This window comes from Rhinatrema bivittatum, chromosome 1 (genome assembly GCF_901001135.1).
Source record: "Rhinatrema bivittatum chromosome 1, aRhiBiv1.1, whole genome shotgun sequence".
NCBI lineage: Eukaryota > Metazoa > Chordata > Amphibia > Gymnophiona > Rhinatrematidae > Rhinatrema > Rhinatrema bivittatum.
Genome location: NC_042615.1, coordinates 779,675,700 through 779,697,646, shown reverse-complemented (window position 1 = coordinate 779,697,646; position 21,947 = coordinate 779,675,700). Strand labels below are relative to the sequence as shown.

The 21,947-nt window shown below is 45.1% G+C and overlaps 1 protein-coding gene across 1 annotated transcript in view; it reads right to left on the bottom strand.

The window, feature by feature from the left end:
• CFAP53 (cilia and flagella associated protein 53) overlaps positions 1–7,077 on the bottom strand; it is a 132,207-nt gene extending 125,130 nt beyond the window's left edge. The window contains exons 1-2 of the mRNA XM_029580124.1: positions 6,914–7,077; positions 3,325–3,554 (exon numbers count right to left, since the gene is read on the bottom strand). Coding sequence (XP_029435984.1) covers positions 3,325–3,554; positions 6,914–6,985 — 302 coding nt within the window. The 5' untranslated portion in view covers positions 6,986–7,077. The remainder of the gene's footprint in view (positions 1–3,324; positions 3,555–6,913) is intronic.
• Positions 7,078–21,947: the final 14,870 nt, after the last annotated feature.

Sequence of the window (21,947 nt, the reverse complement as noted above, 5' to 3'; positions counted from 1 at the left end):
GGTAAGCTTGAGGTTTGAGAGTAGGTGGCAGAGAGGGAGGAGGTAGATATTGAAGAGGGTGGGTGAAAGTGAAGATCTGTAAGGACTGGATGAGATTCCTTGTTGTTTATCCTGACTTTGTAGAATCTGTTGCTTAAGAAGGACTGAAACCATCTGAGAGCTGAGCCTTTGATACCTATATTGGCTAGTTGGTCTATAAGTATAGTGTGTTTTACCGTGTCAAAAGCTGCAGACAGATCTAGAAGAACAAGCAGGTAGGATTGTTTTTTCTCCAGGTTAACGAGGATGGTGTCCGTGAGTGATAGTAAGAGAGATTCGGTGTTTAGGAGTTTGCGGAAGCCGTACTGAGCCGGGGACAGAATGTTATGATCTTCCAGATATTCTGACAGTTGCTTGTTGACAATTTTCTCCATCAATTTGGCAATGAGAGGTAAGTTTGCGATTGGTCGAAAGTTAGCTGGGTCCGATGGAGAGGCGTTTGGTTTTTTTAGTAGTGGTTTGAGGATTGCCAATTTTAACTGGTTAGGTACTAGGCCTTGAGAAAGGGATGTGTTAATAATTTCAGAAATTGGTTTTGAGATGGTGTTCGGTATGGCGATGAGCAGATTTGTCGGTAATGGGTCTGATGGGTGGGAGGATGGTTTGAGTTTCTTGAGAGTATTTTCTATCTCCAGTGAAGAAGTGAGCTCAAATGAATTAAGACTAGCGTTTTGTTGAGGCAGGGTTATGAGATGGTGTGTTGGGGGGAGGCTGTTGGTTGTGAGAGAGTGATTTAGAGTATTTAGAGATTTAGAGTTGGTGATTTAGGGTATTTAGGGTAGAGTATGTAGAGTATTTAGTATTTAGAGTATTTAGAGTATTTAGTATTTAGGGTAGAGTATTTGGTGATTTAGGGTATTTAGGGTGATTTAGGGTAGAGTATTTAGAGATTTAGAGTTGGTGATTTAGGTTGGTGATTTAGAGGTTGGAGATGTAGAGTATTTGGATTTTCAGGTGTTTGACAAAGTCCCTCAAGAGAGGCTTCTAAGAAAACTAAAAAGTCATGGGCTAGGAGGCGATGTCCTTTCGTGGATTGCAAACTAGTTAAAAGACAGGATCAGAGAGAAGGATTAAATGATCAGTTTTCTCAGTGAAAAAAGGTAAACAGTGGAATGCCTCAGGGATTTGTACTTGGACTAATGCTTTTCAATATATTTTTAAATGATCTGGAAAGAGATATGACGAATGAGGTGATCAAATTTACAGATGACACAAAATTATTCAGCGTAGTTAAATCACATGCGGATTGTGATAAATTGCAGAAAGGACCTTATAAGATTGGAAGATTGGGCATCTAGATGACAGGTGGAATTTAAAGTGGACAAATGCAAGGTAATGCACATAGGGAAAAATAACCCATGCTGTAGTTACACAATGTTAGGTTCCATATTAGGAGTTACCACCCAAGAAAAAGATCAAGACATCATAGTGGATAATACATTGAAATTGCTGGCTCAGGTTGCTGCAGCAGTCAACAAAAAAACAGCATGTTAGAAATTATTAGGAAGGGAATGGTGAATAAAATGGAGAATGTCAGAATGCCTCTGTATCACTCCATAGTGAGATCGCACCTTGAGTACTGGGTGCAATTCTAGTCACCACATCTCAAACAAGATATAGTTGCACTGGAGAAGATGCAGAGATGGGTGACCAAAATGATAAAGGAGATGGAATGGCTTCCCTATGAGGAAAGGCTAAAGAGGTTAGGGCTGTTCATCTTGGAGAAGAGACTGCTTAGGGGGAATACGATAGAAGTCTATAAAATCATAAGGACTAGAACAGGTAAATGTGAATCGGTTATTTACTCTTTCAGATAACAGAAGGACTAGGGGGTACTCCATGAAGTTAGAAAGTAGCACAATTAAAACAAATTGGAGAAAATTCTTTTTCACTCAACTCACAATTAAGCTATGGAATTCATTGCCGGGAGATGTGATTAGGGCAGTTAAGTGTAGCTGGGTTTTAAAAAAAGTTTGGATAAGTTCCTGAAGGAGAAGTCCATTAACTGCTATTAATCAAGTTGACTTAGGGAATAGCCTAAATCAACTTGATTAACAGTGAACTGCTATTACTAGCATTAGTAGCATGGGATCTATTTAATGTTTGGGTTCTTGCCAAGTGCTGTAACCTGGATTGGCCACTTGGAAACAGGATGCTGGGCTTGATGGACACTCAAGTCTGCCCCAGTATGGCAATTTCTTATGTTTGTCACACCTGTCGGTCGCAGACGGCTGCAACCTCTCATGCTCATCTCTTTTTTCCCTGCACCGTCAAGTCTGGGAAGAATGGCGGTCTCTGCTAATACCCGCCGACCTCTCTGGCATTCCTGGGACAACGTGGGAGCTGCCGACCGCCATCTTGGACCCGGAATTACTTAGACGTGCGCGCGTGCAAGGGCCTCCTTTGAACACGTCATGGCTGGAACCTCAGGGGCGTCCCCTCCCTATGACGTCAATCCGCTAGTGTATTTAATCTGACCAGTCCTTGCCTTCTTCGAGTTAGCAAGGAGTTCCGTCTTGCTGAATCAATCTCATTCAAGGACTTCCTGTTCCTGACTTTGGTCTTGGCATCTAACGCTCTGAGTACCCGCTCCTCGGGGGCTCCCCTGCGTTCCCGGCTCTCCGCTCCTCGGAGGGCCTACCTGCCTGACTACTACTAGACCTGCTTCTCAGGTCTCTCTCTCTCTCTCCAGGAACCATCTATTATGAGTACCTCTACTGGCTTCTACTATACGAACTGTACTGAGGATTTCCCGCGGTGTACCCCAAGCTTCGGGCCACTACCACCTTCTTCAGTAGAAGCTATTCAGCTTTCCTGCGCTGCAGCGTATTGACACATCAACTATGGGAGCCACTTCCGGGTTCCGGCATCTCTACCAGTTCTTCAACATCTACTGTACAGATATCTTCGGCATACCTCGTTCCGTGGGCCACTATTGGATCTGTATTCCTGAGGTGTCTACACTCGTCAGAGGGGATCCCCGGCATACCCCGTTCTGTGGGTCACTGCCAGATCTTCTCACTTGTGGCTTTGCTCTAGGTATTCCCCATTGCTTAGGACTGTACTATTACATCTTCAACTCTGTGGGCATTACCTTTTCCTTCCTTCCTAATAAAGCCTCTACTTCTAGCTGTGTCCCACACCACTGAGACTACACCTGCTGTCGGTGAGGCTCACAGGGCTCCTCCCTGTGGGCAGAGACACCTCTCATTTCAGCCCAGGGTTCACATTCTTACAAAAACATAACAATGTTCTTAGACTAATTAATTGGATGAAAGGTCTTACCTCTGTCTTCTCTCCTCAGTTCCCATTCTGTACTGTTTCATTGCCTCGTGGACCTTTCTCTGTGTTGTGTTGTGGATAATTTTGTGATCAGTGAGCAATTCCCACTGGCTGACCACATCTTTCCATTTATTCTGGTTTACCATAGTCTTGAATGAGTCCATTACTAATTGTTTCTTTCTTTCATGCAAAAGTAGAGTATCTTCTAAATTGGGTGCAGGAAACTTGGCTCTCTGCACAAACGGAAACATGTATTACCATATAAAACAGTAAGCTTGTGATGCACTGTGAAACATAAGTCAAAAAGGAACTCAATACACCAAGGTGTAACAATAACAGCCCAATCTATAAGCTCAGTTTTCAATAAGGTGTCAATAGCAACGTATTAGTGTTCCTATAAATAATAGGCTACCCCGTCTTTTCTTTCATTAAACTTCTAAGTCTAATTTTTTTGTTTTTGTTGATATATAAAAATGTCTTTCGTCTTCAAAGCACTTTCAATAGTAAGGCACAAGTCCATTCAAAATAATTATGATATCCAGCCCAAGCCCAACACCAACCAATGTTTCACATACTGCTTCATCAGGGGCTTGAGGAATCAATATTGTACTTATCTAAGAATTAAAGATATGCTTGTTTTCACCATCAAATCTAACCCTCACGCCTGACCTGTAACCCGCTAACCCCTTATCCCGGACGTGATCTCAGAATGATCATCTGGCTCCAGTGCTTCTAGTATTGCTCTGAAAAGCAATGCTGGATGCACTGAGAATGATCCAAGCTCCTGGTTGGGATAAGGGGTTTCGGGGGTTCCAGGTGAAGCAGGAGGGTTAAGGTTGGCTTGATAGGATTGGAGTGTGCTATTTCTATGGGCCTTTGGTTTAAATTCAGTTATACCAAAATAACCCACCAACCTCAATATTGTTCACCCTTATTTTAACAACCAAACCCAATACTGGGGAATCAAAAATCTGTTAAATAAACTTTGGTATCCGGTATTTTTTATGGGGTAACAACCAAGTATAGGTTGTGCCTCAACTGAAATAGACAGTTTTTACTTTTAAGCTTGTGCATGTGTTGAAATAATGTGCAGTTTCTTTCTTCAAAAGGTGAACTAAATAAATCAAACAGTTTAAAATCACTATTGTAGAACTCTCCTTGTTAATACAGCCCTGATATTGCGCTGACCATTTCCTTTCCATGGCAAGTTAAGTCTGGAGAATATTTGTTTTTAGCGTAATTTTGAAATGCAATAAAAATTAAATTTAAAAAAAAAGGGTAACAACCCCCGTCCCATCTGCCTCTACCGGATAGGATATGATCCACAAGGAATCCAAAGAAAAAATCAAAAACTCCAGGGAGGAAGGCTCAAAAGAAAAGTGTTAAAGGTAAAAAAAACCCCAGCAGAATTGCAGGTAGAGCACCCTGTGACAGAGACAGAGAAAATACAGAGGAACTGCAGGTGGCACTAGGCTTTATGTAGCAGGGTCAGGCAAGTTTTTTCTGTCTCCACCTGCTGGCAGGGATGCATGAGCCAGGCGTCTGGACTGATCCGGGTACGTACAGGGAAATTCAGTTATGCCAATTTGAGGAGGTGGAAGGGGAAGGAGGCTTTTTGGGCCTATACACCTGCAACAATTTAAATGTATTGCGGGGGAGGAAGATCAGCCCACCAGGCTCAATATTTGTTGCACTTGGGAGTGGTATGAGGGATCAGTCTACAAAGCCTGCTCGGCTGTTTTTTTTTCTCTACAGGTTCACTGCTTAACCTGCTATATTCTTTGAATATTGTTGATTAAAGTTATAGTTTTCTGGGTTCACACATCCGGATAACTTTAAAACCTAACAGGAGATATTCAAACATGGCCGCTTAGGTTTTTTTAGTTATTGAGGTAGATTTACTCAGATAACTTTATACAAGGCTAGTCAACAGGATGTTTATCTTGCTGAATATCCCTGGCAACTTATCTGGCTAACATTAATTAGATAAGTTATCCATTATATGTTTTTTTTTTAAACTTGACCTCACTGAGCCTGAAACTCATAGTCCAGGACAATCGGGCCGATTCAGCATGGTGCGCTCAGCCGAGCGCACCTTTAGCCCCAGTTTGGCCGTGGGTTTTTGACGCGTTATTTTTACCCCTTATACAGTAAGGGGTAATAGCACGTCGAAAATGCGCAGCCAACTCCCCGAAACTAATAGCGCCCGCAACATGCAAATGCATGTTGATGGGCCTATTAGTTATTCCCGCATGATACAGAAAGTAAAATGTTCAGCGAAGCCGCACATTTTACTTTCAGAAATTAACGCCTGCCCAATGGCAGGTAAAATTGAGCGTCGGCTGTCAAACCCGCTGACAGCAGCCGCTTCTGTCAAAAAGCAGGCGCTAGGAATGCGCTAGTGTCCCTAGCGCCCTAATTTGCATATCTTTATTTACTGAATCGCGTGCCCTGTAGAGTGGCCTGGGCGCACGTCGGGAAAGCGGGCACTCGCCGGCTCTCCCGTGCGTCTTACTGTATCGACCCGAGCTTCCACAGACACTTGAGCCTGAAAGCCACAGCTCAGGACAATGAGAGCTTCCAGAGACACTTGAGCCTGAAAGCCACAGCTCAGGACAATGAGAGCTTCCAGAGACACCTTGAGCCTGAAAGCCACAGCTCAGGACAATGAGAGCTTCCAGAGACACCTTGAGCCTGAAAGCCACAGCTCAGGACAATGAGAGCTTCCAAAGACACCTTGAGCCTGAAAGCCACAGCTCAGGACAATGAGAGCTTCCAAAGACACTTGAGCCTGAAAGCCACAGTTCAGGACAATGAGAGCTTCCAAAGACACCTTGAGCCTGAAAGCCACAGCTCAGGACAATGAGAGCTTCCAGAGACACCTTGAGCCTGAAAGCCACAGCTCAGGACAATGAGAGCTTCCAGAGACAGTTGAGCCTGAAAGCCACAGCTCAGGACAATGAGAGCTTCCAGAGACACCTTGAGCCTGAAAGCCACAGCTCAGGACAATGAGAGCTTCCAGAGACACTTGAGCCTGAAAGCCACAGCTCAGGACAATGAGAGCTTCCAGAGACACCTTGAGCCTGAAAGCCACAGCTCAGGACAATGAGAGCTTCCAGAGACACTTGAGCCTGAAAGCCACAGCTCAGGACAATGAGAGCTTCCAAAGACACTTGAGCCTGAAAGCCACAGTTCAGGACAATGAGAGCTTCCAGAGACACCTTGAGCCTGAAAGCCACAGCTCAGGACAATGAGAGCTTCCAGAGACACCTTGAGCCTGAAAGCCACAGCTCAGGACAATGAGAGCTTCCAGAGACACCTTGAGCCTGAAAGCCACAGCTCAGGACAATGAGAGCTTCCAGAGACACCTTGAGCCTGAAAGCCACAGCTCAGGACAATGAGAGCTTCCAGAGACACCTTGAGCCTGAAAGCCACAGCTCAGGACAATGAGAGCTTCCAGAGACACCTTGAGCCTGAATCTCACACTCTGGGGCAACGAGAGCTCCCCACTGACACCCTGAGCCTCTGTCTCCCAGACCCCAGATACATCCCGAGGTCGAGCTGCCCCCCTCCTTGCGCGGCCGGTTCTTACTATGGCCACTGTGCGCGGCTTGTTCCCCAGCAGCTCCCGGCAGCGGAGTGCCTGCTTCCGACTCGCCATCATTTTGTACGCTTCGCAGGAGCCCTCGGGGCTGAGGCAGCAGCGACGGCAGCACAGGAGCAAAGACCGCAGCACCCGCGTTCCGTCGCTATGGCGATCGGCACGGGAAGGAAGTGACGTCCCATCTCCATAGGAACCGCGTACGCCCTAAGACGGAAACGGAGGCGCAAAGCTTCTGGCATCGAGCCATGGTGAGAGCGGATCTGACTGACCATAGGAAGAAGAATTGATATAAGGCTCCTAGCGGATGGAGAGGAGAGCCGCGGAGAGATCCCGCGCCCACTTCCTCTCCCGGCGGCGAGGGAGTAAGCAAATCTGCGATGAGATTTGACGGTTCTTGAGAAGGAGATTAAATCATCAGAGATGCCAAGTGAACAGTACATGTAACCTAGAGAATGACTGCAAATAACGACCAATTTGCCTGCAAAGTTGAGATACTTCTTCATTTTGTAAGATTCTGGGTAGAGAAGCATACAAATTCCCATAAGCAAACCAATACCCTCACTTGGCCTCCCATCTCATAAAACACAAGCTTAAATAATTATGATATATGTAAATTTGCCCTACAAAACACTTGTATCAGCTTGTGACAAGCTGATACAAAAAGGTGCATTCTGGCCAACACACTGCCCGTATTTAAACACTCATTTTGTGAGCGTAAACTTAAATTGCCAATGCAGCAAGGAGTTTTATACTCACAAAATGAGTGTTCTAAAGTGGGAATAAATATTACTTAGCGCCCTTGCATGGAAATCCCATGAAAATGAGGGCATTAAACATTATTCCCCAATGCAGAGCAGTTTGTTGGCCCAGCACTGGAAACTTAACTCCAGGGTCAGAAATGGAGTTAAGTTTCCAGCGCTACTGCGCTGACACTTAAAACCAGTAAAAAAAAAAATGGAACTGGAGAGTACAGCAAGTAAGAGGGGCGGAGCTCAGTTTCTATATGTAGTAGAGAGTGGATTGGACAGAGCTGGAGAGAGGGGCGGAGCTGGAGAGTACAGAGAGAGAAAGGGGCAGAACTCTATTTCCATACAAAAAGAGAGAGGAGTGGCATGGGGGAGTAGGGTGGAGCTGGAGAATACAGGGAAGGAGAGAGGTGAGGCAGAGCTCAATTTGCATACCGTTGATGCTGGCGCAGGGCAATTTGCTTCTTTATTATAGTTAGATAAATTCCTTGACACTAATTGGGAGACTGGTTTCCTAAATATCAGTTCCCTTTAGATACTGTTGAGGAGTTTGCTGTTAGTGTGATTTTCCACGTGGATATACTATCTTCACTTTGATGGACCTGTGGATGAGGTCTCTGTCAATCTTTTGTCTCCTGTAAATTAATAGACATGCTTGGAACTACCAATGCTTTTCCCAGTATGGTGATCCAGTGATAGTTCCTTAGAAGCTATTGTCAAGTTTATGTATTTTTTTTCTTATCCTTTTTATTTTAATCATTCTACCTATTACTTTGGCAACATAGTTTCTACCATACAGGAGCCTAGTCAACCCTAGTATACAGTGGAAAATTCACCCCAGGTGGTCCACTACACCAGTGGTTCTCAATAGATGTGTTGGGCACACAGGTGTGTCGTGAGATCCTGGGAGGTGGTCACAGGGCCAGCAGATGGCTGCCTCCTTATCAGCCCGGGTTGGGAGTTGGTTGACTTCTCTTACATTGGACCTGATGGGAGGCTGCTCTCACTTCCTTCTCCTCTTTCTGGCCCCGTGGGAGGCTGTTTCCTCCTTCACTCCTAGACATTGCCAGCTCCTGCTGCTGTTCTGGACCTGATGGGATGCAAACCTTATCTTCCCCTTCTGAGTCTGGGAGTGATGCTGTTGATGAGCTCTTCACCCTGTGGAGGGTGGGGAAAAGGATGTTGGGGATTCTGAGCAGATAGAGGTGGAAGGGAGAGGGAGTGAGGGGGGCTGCTGAGCAGGAAGGGGTGGGAAACAGGGGGCTGGGGTAGCTGGGCAGGGAGGGGGATGGGATGAAGGAGGTAGGGAGAATCAAGCAGGGGAGAGAGGGAGAACAGGGAAGAGGATGTAGGGGGGTCAGGAATGCTGCACAAGGATATGAGTGTGAGCAGATGATTGAAAGGGAGTAATTGGGAAAAGTGAAGGATGATGGAGGCATGGAAGGGGAGTGACACGGTGTAAGAGCCATATTATGTAAGTTTTGAGAATGTGCATTTCTTCTATTTTCGTACTTTTCTTGGTGTAGGAGGAGATGTATTTCTCATTCTAGCTCTCCAGTTTTGCGCTGCATGCAGAGTGGGTTTTTAAGGTTTCCATTCCAATTTTTGTCTCCACATTTGTAATTTGTGGTCGTTTATTCTGTATTTGGAGAAGGTTGGATCTGTATGTGTGACTGAGATGAGGTATTTTACTAGTAGGTAGAGATTTGTATCAATCTTCTTTGTTGCGTTTTCTCATTTTCAATAGGACATGCATTGGTGCTGCACTGCTACCTTTTCACAGGAAGGGCTTTTGCTGTTTGAATTCTTGGAATTAGTGTTGCAATGGTATGGAAGGTTTGTTATGCATGTGCTGAGTGTTTGGGGTTTTTTTCAGGTTTGTATCTTACAATGCGCTTGGTAGTAAGGGAGTTTGTGTTTCTGTTCCTGAGATAGCACCAGAATCAGAAGTATCTTTTTTATATAGCGAGTTGTATTTGAAATATCCTAGCTCTGCTCTGCATCCATTGGGTGGGGGTTCCTGTGGATGCAGAATATGTGTTTACATTTAACCTCAAGATGGTCCAGTGTGTCACGCCTGTAAGCATTATCTGCCAGGTGTGTCCCAATAGAAAAAAGGTTGAGAACCACTGCACTATACCATCTGTTCAACCACAACTGAACCACAAACTAGTAACCCAGACAAGGATTTGAACTCACTTACCAACCAAAAGTTACATTAACCTCTGTTATCCTCTGTGAGTAAAATGATTTTAGATTGCTACCAAAACTACAATGGTGAAAAGAGTAGTGTCGCTGTCCTTCATCAATACCAGCTTGGTACATAGGATGCCCTTTTCCATCCCCTTTCACACTTTCATATCAAGAAAAGAAAGTGAGATCTGTAATTCTTATTATCCCATACATTAATTCCTTCCCTCCCCCTTCCCCCCCAAAAAAACTATAAATGCCCCCTGCATCCCTCATCCAAACTCCAAACGTTCTGTCAGACAAGCAGTCCTTAATCCTACTGCACGTACTAACCCAGCATCCTGCCACCAGACCCCCATACATTGGGAGTTCTGAATCCCAAGAACTCCTGGAAATACATAAACTTGAGCTTGAAGTTCAATATTTAGACAGCAGGAGGCAGCAAAGACCAGGAAATTGGCAGAATTGCCCATTTAGCTGGGGATGACTGTCAGAGAACAAATTTTCCTCACATTCTATTTCATTTCATATATTATTTATATACTGCCCTACCAGGCTCAAACCTGCCCAAGGGAATGTACAGCAGTATTAAACCATATTATACAAAATCATATATGTCAGAACATTAAAACAATAGCATTATGTTCTGTATGCAACTGACAATCTTCCTATCATCTGTTTTCTTTTATATTCTCTTGCAGATCTGCTGGCTGGTGACTTTTCTCCTTATAGCTATGGTAGATGCAGTACATACTGAACCTAAGATGTGCTATGCTAGGTCAGACCAAGGGCCTGTCGAGCCCAGCATCCTGTCTGACAGCGGCCAGTTCAGGTCACAAGGAATTACATGGCAGAACCATTTCTCATTGCTGACTCCCAGGGATAAGTAATGGATTTCCCCAAGTCTACCTATCCAATAAATGTTTATGGACTCTTCTTCTGGGAACTTGTCCAAACCCCCTTTAAATCCAGATATACTAGATGCCTTGACCACATCCTCGAGTAACAAGTTCCACAGCTTAATTGTGCGCTGACTGGGATAATACTTTCTTCAATTGGTTTTTAATCTGCACTAGTTGGTTTCATGGAGCATCCCCTAGTCCTTGTACTATTTTAAAGGGTAAATAGCCGCACCCTGTTTCCACCCCACTTGTAATTTTATAAACCTCTATCATATTCTCTGTTCCACCCCACTCATGTTTTTATAAACCTTTATCCTATTCCTTCTGTCATCTCTTCTCCAAGCTGAAGAGCTCTAACCTGTGTAGCCTCTCTTCATAAGGGAGCCATTCCATTCCCTTTATCATTTTTGCTGCCTTTCTCTGTACCTTTTCCAGTTCCGCTATATCTTTTGTGAAATGGGGTCACCAAAACTACATAAAACACTCACGGCCGGATTTTAAAAGGGTTACTAAGTTATGCGCGTAACCCTTTTAAAACCCCCCTGCGCTCGCCGAGCCTATTTTGCATTGGCTCGGCGGCATGCACAAGCCCCGGGACGCGCGTCGGGGCGACGCGTCATTCGGGGTGTTCTGGGGGCGTGTCGGGGGCGTGGTGCCAGCCCGGGGGCGTTTCGGGGGTGTGGCCAAAGCCTCTGAAGCGGGTCCTGGGCCGGGGAATCGCGCGCCAGCAGCCCGCTGGCGCGCGCGAGTTACACCTACTTCTGGCAGGCATAACTTTTAAAACACAGGTGGGGGGGGGGGTTTAGATAGGGCCGGGGGGGTGGGTTAGGTAGGGGAAGGGAGGGCAAGGTGCAGGGGGGGTGGAGGGAACATGTTGAGATCGGCCTCGAAAGGCCTTGCATTCTGTTATACATCGGTGGTTTAGTGTGCCCATGGGCCTCAGCCTGACCCAGACCTGAGCAGGGCCAAGGGTTGACGGTGGCCCCGCATGGCTGACGGTCTACCCTCCGCCAGGCCGGCAAGCTCCCATGGCCAACATCCGAGGATGTTGGAAGGTGAATGGTCCTAACCATTCCGGGCCCTTTCGGACCTGCTGCGAGCAGCAGGCCTGGCCTGAGATTGAGGGCAGACGGGCCTTGACATGGAGACATGACTATGGAGTGATGCGACGGCATCTAGACGAAGACACATGGCTGATGCAACGGCATCCAGGGGCGAGACTCTTGACATCCACAAAGGCAACACGAGGCATGGACATTGGCACTGTCTCTCAGGGCGCCCTACTCAGGCCACCCGCGGGACTGAGTCGCGGACCACCCTGTCCGTTACGCGCCCTACACAGCCCCAAGGCTGGTCACGGACCACGACGGGAGCGGGACAGCATAGGAACACACATCCGGGACTTGACGGCTCAGGAGCACAGGACCACCGTCCACCGGCAGGCAGTCCACTCAGGAATACTGCATCTGAGGGACCCCCGGCCTACCGGTACCAGAAGGCTCGAGAGCGAAGACGAGGCGAGGCGTAGGGAAGAACATCACGGAAGGCAGGAACACCAGGACAAAGGAGATGACGAAGACACCTGGACATGGACCTCAGGCACGAAGACTTGACATAGAACAGCAGGACGAAACAAGGAGCTCCTAGAAGACTGGAAGACCTTACATGGACTCTGGCAGGCCGGAGCCTCCAGAGCAAAGACTCCACGACGATGCAAGGCCAGGAACAACGAACGGAGCAGCCCTTTATAGGGCTGATACAGGAAACAGTCATCAAGGTGGGGCCCAGACACTTCCTGTGTCTGGCCCTTTAAATATTGCAAAGAGACGCGGCCGCGTGCCTAGGAGCAGGAAACAGGGGCTGTGCAGGACCATGGTCAGCGGCCTGCACAGCGTCTGTGCGGAAGACGTCAGAAGAGGCAGGGCTGAGCCTGGGCGCAGGCTCCAACGTCCTAGCCACTGCAGGAGGCCCCGGGGGCGGCTCCAGCCGCTACTGCAGCCCGGGTCTGCGGCCTGTACGCTGCGAAGAGGGAATCGGTGTTGGGGGCGGTCCCAGCCCCGAAGAAGGCCGCGGCTCCGACCGCGGAGGCCAAGATGAAGCAGGGCGGCCTCCTGGCTGCGTGGGCAGGTCAACAGCGGCGTCCTGCCGCGTCGGCGAAGACGGCAGCGTGGGTGAGTCAGTGAGCCTGCTCGCGGGGAACACCCGCGGGCAGCGTTCATAACAGAACGGGCAGCTCGCACAGGGCTCGGCGCGCGCAAGGGTTGCACAAATGTGCACCCCCTTGTGCGTGCCGACCCTGGATTTTATAAGATACGCGCGGCTATGCGCGTATCTTATAAAATCCCACATACTTTTGTTCGCGCCTGTTGTGCGAACAAAAGTACAAGCGGGCGTAGATTTATAAAGTCTACCCCTCAAGGTGTAGTTGCACCATGCATCTGTAAAGTCATATTATTCACAGTTCTCTGTTTCTTTCCAAATAATCTCTAACATTGTATTTGTTTTTTTGGCAGCCACTGCACTCTGGGCTGAGGATTTCAAAGTATTGCTACAATGACTCTAAGATCCTTTTCCTGGGTGGTGACTCCTAATATTGAATCCAGCATTGTGTACCTATAGTTTGTATTGGGTTTTTTTTACTATGTGCATCCCTTTGCAGCTGACCACATTAAATTACATCTGTCATTTAGATGCAAGGTCCTTCAGTAGGTCCTCACAATCTACTTGTATAGTAACTATCCATATGAAACATCACTTCACTCATTGCTCTCTTTTTCAAATCATTAAGGAATATGTTAAACACCAGTCTCAGTACAGATTTCTGAGGCACTCCATTATTTACCTCTTTCCATTGGGAAAATTGACCATTTAGTCTTACTCTTTTTTTCTTGTCTTTTAATCCATTAGTAATCCACATTAAGACATTACCTCCTAAGCCATGGACTTTTTAATTTCCTGAGTAGATTTTCATGAGGGACTTTATCAAATGCCCTCTGAAAGCCCAAATATACTATATCAACCAGCTCACCTTTGTCCATATGCTTATTCACACCTTCAAAGAATTCTAATAGATTAGTAAGGCACACAGTTCCTTTTCTTAATCTATGCTAGCTGTTCCCCATTAAACTGTTTGTATCTATATGTCTCATACTTCTGTTCTTAACAATAGCTTCCACCATATAACCCAGCACTGACACCAGGCTCACCGGGCTATAGTTAACTGAGTCACCTCTAGAGCCCTTTTTGAAAATTGGCATTACATTGGCTACTCTCGCATTCTCAACTACAGAGGCAGTTTGCAATGATAAGTTACAGAATAGCAGTAGCAGATTTGCAGTTTCATATTTAACTTCCTTTAAAACATTGGGGCAGCGTTCCCTCTATGCTGTGCGATTGGATGGTCACGCAAAAGAAAAACTCCTGCCACGCTAATGTTTTAACCTGCCGGACATTAAAAAATAAGTTATATATATTTTTATTTTGTTCATGTAACAAATTTTTATAAGGTCTGCATTCAGACTGTAATACCTCGATGACAGTGCTATGAAAGCTATAAAAGTTTCTTTTACCACTATGCCGGTTTGCGCATGTCACCTATTGACTTCTGTTTCCTGTTCTTTTCATGCGATTTGCAAAGTGAGGGAAAACAATTGTTACTTTTTCTGTAAAGCGATACCTACTGCTAGTAAAATGTTGAAACGCGGTTTTGAAGAAAGCAAAAACAATAGATGGTTGAAGCAGGTCTGCTTAAGATTTAAGGAAGAGGGGCTGCTGTAATACGTACAAGCTGACATGTCAGATTCATCCGGTAAGCAGCACACAATTATGGGCGATATTTTTAAGTACAATCCTGAGAACTGTGAAGTTGTCTGTGCCATCTGCAAGCAAGCGAATGCCCAGTGTGATTTGGCTTTTGGAAAGCAATGGGATGAATGGAAACTGGACTATTTAAAACATCATTTGCTTCAGAAAGTTCACATAAAATCTGTGGATAGGGTTCGCAGTCAGTGTCGGGAAACAATTAGGACCTTGTTAAGTGAAACCCGTGAAGTCAGAGAGAACAGAAATGAATTGTGTAAAAGAAAATCAGCCGACAGTGATGAAGTAAAAATTCTAATCGATAACATCCTCCTTGCCATAAAATTAAATTCCTCGATGCTCTCAGTTCAGGAGATCCATAATCACATTGCAAAATATGTTAAAATTCCGGAAACTTGGAGAAGCAAAAATTATGCTTTTGAATTTATGGAATGCATAAATTCTGTGATACAAAAGAAAATGTTAAAATATTGGTGCAGATCATCTTTCCACACTCTCATAATTGATGAAAGAACAGACATTTCTGTGAGCAAAATGTTAACTCTTTATGTCAAATTTAGAAAAGCAGAGGAGACATCTTTCTGTATTATATTTGCTGGGATTCTGAAGCTCACAGAATGTACCAGCTTAGCTATTGTAGCAGCCATTACACAATTCTACCAAGAGAACAAGCTTGACGTGGGCAAAATGGTAATGTTTACAGGGGTGTGCATTTGTTTGCAACGTATTGGCAATCCGCAACGTATATGCCATATTCGTTGTATTCATGGGAGTCACGAAACGTATGGCGAACCCCCACGAATACAATGTTTCACTAACGAATAAACCCCCACCCTCCTGACCCCCACCCCCAAGACTTGCCAAAAGTCCCTGGTGGTCCAGCAGGGGTCCTGGAGTGATCTCCTGCACTTGGGCCGTCGGCTGCCAATATTCAAAATGGCGCCGATAGCCTTTGCCCTTACTATGTCACAGGGGCTACCGGTGCCATTGGTCAGTTAGTATAGCTGTGTTTAAAAAAGGATTGGATAAGTTCTTGGAGAAGAAGTCCATTGCACAAGATGGCGCCGGCCGTCCATTGCTCCTACCATGTGACAGGGGCCGACCAATGGCACCGGTAGCCCCTGTGAAATAGTAAGGGCAAAGGCTATCGGCGCCATTTTGAATACCGGCAACCAACAGCCCGAGTGCAGGAAATTGCTCCAGGACCCACGCTGGACCACCAGGGACTTTTGGCAAGTCTTGGGGGGGTCAGGAGGGTGGGGGGTTGTAGTTAATTACATTTAAAGGGTTGGGATGGGGTTTTCTTTGGGAAACGAACACATAAGAACATGCCATACTGGGTCAGACCAAGGGTCCATCAAGCCCAGCATCCTGTTTCCAACAGTGGCCAATCCGGGCCATAAGAACCTGGCAAGTACCCAAAATCTAAGTCTATTCCATGTTACCGTTGCTAGTAATAGCAGTGGCTAATTTCTAAGTCAACTTAATTAATATCAGGTAATGGACTTCTCCTCCAAGAACTTATCCAATCCTTTTTTAAACACAGCTGTACTAACTGCACTAACCACATCCTCTGGCAACAAATTCCAGAGTTTAATTTTGTGTTGACTGTGCAAAATTGTAAACTCATGTGCAAAAATTTACAGTGTCAATTTTGTTTTTGTGCAAAATTTGTGCAACATATGTAACTAATGAACGGATTGGGGTCCCCCGAGAATGGATGCAACGGATTTTGGGTCCCCACGAATACGAATACCGAATGGAACGAATCCATCCCTGCTGCACATCCCTAATGTTTACCATTCTGTGATGCTTGCAAAATATAATGGTGTCACTGCAATACTTTGACGATCTCTTCCACATTTGCTTAAGCAGCACTGTGTGGCACGTAGTATTTAGGACTGGATGACACATGGAAACATGTCTCTTTAATGAAAGACATTGAGACCCTAATACGAACAGTCTATACTATTTTCAGTCAGACTTCTGTGAAGAAATCAAAGTTTGAAGAATTTTGCATGGCAGCAAAATATGAGTCAGTTTCATTCAGGTCATTAAATGAAGTCAGGTGGCTTTCTAGAGATTTTGCCTTGAGAGCCTTTGTTAGGAACTATGATATGTTGATTCAGTACTGTAGGGAACATGTTCAATAAAACAACGACCCTATCTACAAAAACTGCTTAGATAAGCTGACCAACCCGCGTATCATATTGCCATCACTATTTTGAATGAAGTGCAGGGGAGAACTGGCAGAATTGTGTAACATCTTCAAAGAAGTAACCGGACAACTGTAGAGGCATTCCAGTTTACCAAAGCAAAAGTAACGAAACTTCAATCACAAAGTCTTGATGAAACGATTCACTTCTTAGAAGTCTATAACTTAATAACATCTTGTCGATCTCCTGTTGATACTACTGCCATGGTCCGTTTTATTGAACGGGTTTGTGATCACTTTAGCAGTAGATTTCCTGATGATGAACTCCGAGAATGGTCTGGATCATTTGGATCAGACAAACTTGAAATAGTGGCAGCAAGATATAGCACCTTGCTAAACAAGCAAGAAGCAATTTTTAAGAAGAATTTGATTGCTCAGTATGTGGACTTTAAATTGCTTGTTAGTGAGAAGCTGGCAACAGGTGCACTGAAGAATTCTGAAGACATGATTGCTTGTACTAGGCAGCAGAAGCAGTTTTCTGACTTATCTCAGCTGTTGGACATTTGTGCTACCTTCCAGGCATCCAGTGCTGATTGTGAGAGAGGGTTTAGTTTGATGAATCAGATTAAAACAAAGACCAGAAATTGTTTAGAATTCAACCATCTGGATAACCTTATCAGGATCAAACTTTATTTAACATCAGGGCATACAGTTAATTTCTGGAAGAGCTGCAAAGGATGACGAATTGTTTCTACAACTGTTATTTGATGACTATTAGTAAGACATAAATAATGACAAAATTATTCATTAATAAAAACCAGTTTCTTGAAAATTATTCTTCTGTCTTGAATTTGTGTTTGTTTGATAATTTTATTTCTGCTGCAAACTTTTGCACAAAAAAAAAAAATTGACACTAAATTTTTGCACATGAGTTTACAATTTTGCACACAAACCAGCAAACCTTAGAGGGAACATTGCATTGGGGTGGAGTAAATACTATCAGGTCCCAGTGATTTGCTTCTATTTAGTTTGTCAGTTTTTCTAGGACCTTTTCAAGATCCTGTAAAGTAGACACCAGTGACTCTAAAACAGGATGTGAATCATGAACTTTGAGGTCTACCACTGCACACAGACTAAGCCAAAGTATAGGCCTGAAGAGTAAGACAAAGTGGAGTTTTGCAGCCATGTGATATTTTTGGCAAACTTTATATAAGACTGTTTTTCACACAGAGCAGAAAAGCCTGTGTTTGTTTCTTCATATCAGAGAGTTGACAACACCTCCCAAATGAGGGGAAGAAATCTTGGACCAGAACTGAGAACATGTCCTTGATAAAACTTTGTTTCCAGCTTGAAGACCAGCTATGAAGCAGGTATTGTTCTAACACCTGCTTTTGTTGATGAACTCTAATGAGCATGAGACTATTCCTATGCATTGAGGCATAGATGACATCATTTGTATCCCACTAATTCTGTTATAGGAGAGGGCAACATCTAATCTGGACTAGTGTTGGACCTTATGGAGCTGGATATCCAAGATAGACTCTGAGTTACAAGACAGATGAATTTTAATGAAAGACAGGTGTCTTTTGATGTCTAACAGTGTTAGAACAAAATTTCTTCAGATTATATCTGAAAGAACCTTGGCCAAGGGTTTCTTACTTTTATTTTCCTTCATGGACTTCAGGAAGCAGTCTGAGAGCTTTGCTTCCAGAACTGACTGTGCCAGTTACTACCATTCAGGCCGATAACAGTAAAGTTTGTGGGAGAGTGGGCGAGTGCCCACTCTCCCGGCGCACGCACAGGCCAGTGTCCTGTACACACGATTCAGTAATCTAAAATATTTAAATTAGGGCCGGCGGTAAAAAGAGGCGCTAGGGACACTAGCGCGTCCCTAGCGCCTCTTTTTGGACAGGAGCGGCGGCTTTCAGCGGGTTTGACAGCCGACGCTCAATTTTGCCGGCGTCGGTTCTCGAGCCCGCTGATAGCCACAGGTTTGGAAACCGGAAGCCAGCAAAACTGAGCGTCCGGATTTCGAGCCGCGGGCCGATTTCAAATTTTTTTATTTTTTTTTTTACTTTTTTTAACTTTCAGGACTTCCGACTTAATATTGCCATGATATTAAGTCGGAGGGTGCAGAGAAAAGCAGTTTTTACTGCTTTTCTGTGCACTTTCCCGATGCCGGCAGAAATTAGCGCCTACCTTTGGGTAGGCGCTAATTTCTGAAAGTAAAATGTGCGGCTTGGCTGCACATTTTACTTTCTGTATCGCGTGGGAATGACTAATAGGGCTATCAACATGCATTTGCATGTTGCGGGCGCTATTAGTCTCGGGGGGGGGGGGGGGGTTGGACACGCGTTTTCGACGCGCTATTACCCCTTACTGAATAAGGGGTAAAGCTAGCACGTCGAAAAGGTGCGTCTAAATGCAGGTTAACAGTGCACTCCACTGGAGTATTGGCCTGATTGTGACATGCAAGCTAAAAACTGAGTTTTACTCAGCACATTTGCTAATTAATAGGGTCATTTATCAAAATGCGCTAAGGCGTTTTCGCATGCATTAAGGGCTTATTGCATGCGATAGCACCATATCATGGTGCGATGCAAATCTGAAAAAGAGGAGGAGTTGTAGGCTGGGTTTACCATTTTGCAAAGTCCTATTGCGTGGCTTTAACTACACCTTTTCAGTAGGTGAAAAAAGGCTTTGTGGTGTATTTGCAAAGGGGAGAGGGAGACTAGCCATAATGCCCTCACCCTAGATAGGTATTTATATCTCTATGGGAGGCCCAGCTAGTAACTCAAGGTGAGGTTTAGGTATTAATGTAGGGGTTAGGGGCCACTTTGACATTCAAAGTGAGACGTACGAACAGAACAGTGCTCTCTTGTGAAGATTTGATGACCTTCAGAGTGAGGAAACTCACCCAAAGATGTTACCTGGGTAACATCAACCTAGCTTGATGTTACCCAGGTAGAGAGTCCATCAAGCTAGGTTGAGAGAACACTGCACAAATCCCATCTTTGGGTGAGTTTCCTCACTCTGAGAGTCATCAAATCTTCACAAGAGAACACTGTTCTGTTCGTACGTCTCACTTTGAATGTCAAAGTGGCCCCTAACCCCTATACTACTACCTAAACCTTACCTCGAGTTACTAGGTGGGCCTCCCTTAGAGATATAAATACCTATCTAGGGTCAGGGCATTATGGCTAGACTGACTCTCTCTCTCTCCTCCCCCCCCCCCCCGTGGTTGTATGTAGGAAATACCACATTCTGGCACTTATCTCAAAGAGTGAAAAAGTTATTGCAATTTGCAGTAACTTAGCTTTTCACAAAGGTATTGGCAATAAACTGCCTATTACCATAAAACATGCCCCTTTTTCTATCGCAGGCGATATTTAGTGCATTTTCATAAATCCAGACCTAAGTGAATTCAACTGTTTTCCATATTTACTCTGGAAGTATATTTGGCCAATTAGTGATTCTTATCCTTTTCCTGCTGTTATATCTCACAGAGACGTCTGTGAGATCTTTGGGTTTTTATCTGAAATCCACTAAAGGGATACAGATCCATCCCTGGATGTGCATCCTGCTCAGGAGTGACCCTGGAATTGTGCAGAAAATAATGGAAGGTGAGAACACTGGTTCAAATTATTTTACAGCTGGGATCAGCGAGTGCCTGTTCCCTGAATGGCACCTGAAATAGAACAGAGGGCCCCCGAGGAGTGGGTACCCAAGTTAGTAGTAAACCCCGAAGGGCAGAAGGAAAGCTACCCACAGGCAGCAGAGAAGCGGCAGAGTAGTGCAGACAGGAACAGTCAAGTCATTCGAGTCTATTGCCAACTCAAAGAGCTAGCAATCTTGAGAAGTAGATATACCTGGAGTGGTGTGACGTCAGATGAGGGAACGCCCTAGAGGTTCGCGCCACTGGGCGTACTTAGACGTGTGTTGCGCGCGCGTGAGCACCCTAGCAGGTACCTGGGAGGAGCAATGGCATACGGCTGCACCATAGCCGTTCCGGGGACGCCAGAGAAGTCAGCTAGGGACATTTTTGATTAAACCCTCTGTGTTGTGATACCTAAATGAACCCTGAAGCTTATACTCTGGTGAAGGGCTCCTCCCTTCACCCAGGATTTCCTGTGGGTCTCAACCTTAAGGAGGATCGGATGAGACAGCTATACCTGGTCCTTTAAGGTACTCACAAGGGGAGGAGAGAGAATAAACCGCTTAGCCAGACAGATCCTGTTTAATTTGCGGTATATAAATTATTTTAAATAAATAAAATAAAAATAGATCTCAAGGGCCCAAGGCACAGGGGGGTGATTCTTGTTGTAGGTGCAGTATCAGTGTGTGTAAACTAGATAGGTGTAGGACCCAGAATAAACAGGCCGGACACTCTGGATGAATGTTCCAAAATTCACTACAGAAAATCTTCAGATGAAATTAGCTGGCACCATACATATTTACATAGAAACATAAAAACATGATAGCAGAGAAAGACCATATGGCCCATCTAGTCTGCCCATCCGTCCAATTTATCTAGCCCTTACAATTCCCATCCCTCCCTCAGAGATCCTCTGCATTTATCCCAGTCTTCCTTGAATTCAGATACCGTTTTTGCCTCCACACCTCCATTAGGAGGCCATTCCAGGCATCCACTACCCTCTCCTAAAGAAACATTTCCTAAGATTACTCTTGATTCTGCCCCATTTCACCCTCATCCCATGACTCCATGTTCTAGAGCCTCCTTTCTGTTGAAACCTTTGAGATATTTAAATGTCTCCCTATCTCGCCTTTCCTCTAGACAGGGGCGTAGGGTGACTGCTGAAGTTGGTGGTGCAGCACAACATTTACTGCTACCATGTGACCAATCCTCTGAGCTGCCTACTCAGCTTGACATTGTCAAGAAAGGCTGGGCCCAAAATGTCTCCTTTGACAGGCTAAGCCACATTTGAGCCATCCATTGATGATATTACACTGGGGAAAGCAGTTCAGAGTGTTGGCAGTCTGGAGCAGTAGCAGAGTTTTACTTTCTCAGTAACTGGTGATGGCAGTAAGGGCCAGTTCAAGGCAATCAGCTGCCTGAGGGGAGGGATGAGATGGCCCCTTCCTGTCACCAAGATTTTCAAAAGGGATTGTAGGGTAAAACGCCAGTGACCCTAAAACAGGATGTGCATTATGAATTTTTGGGTTTAACACTGCACACAGACTGAACCAAA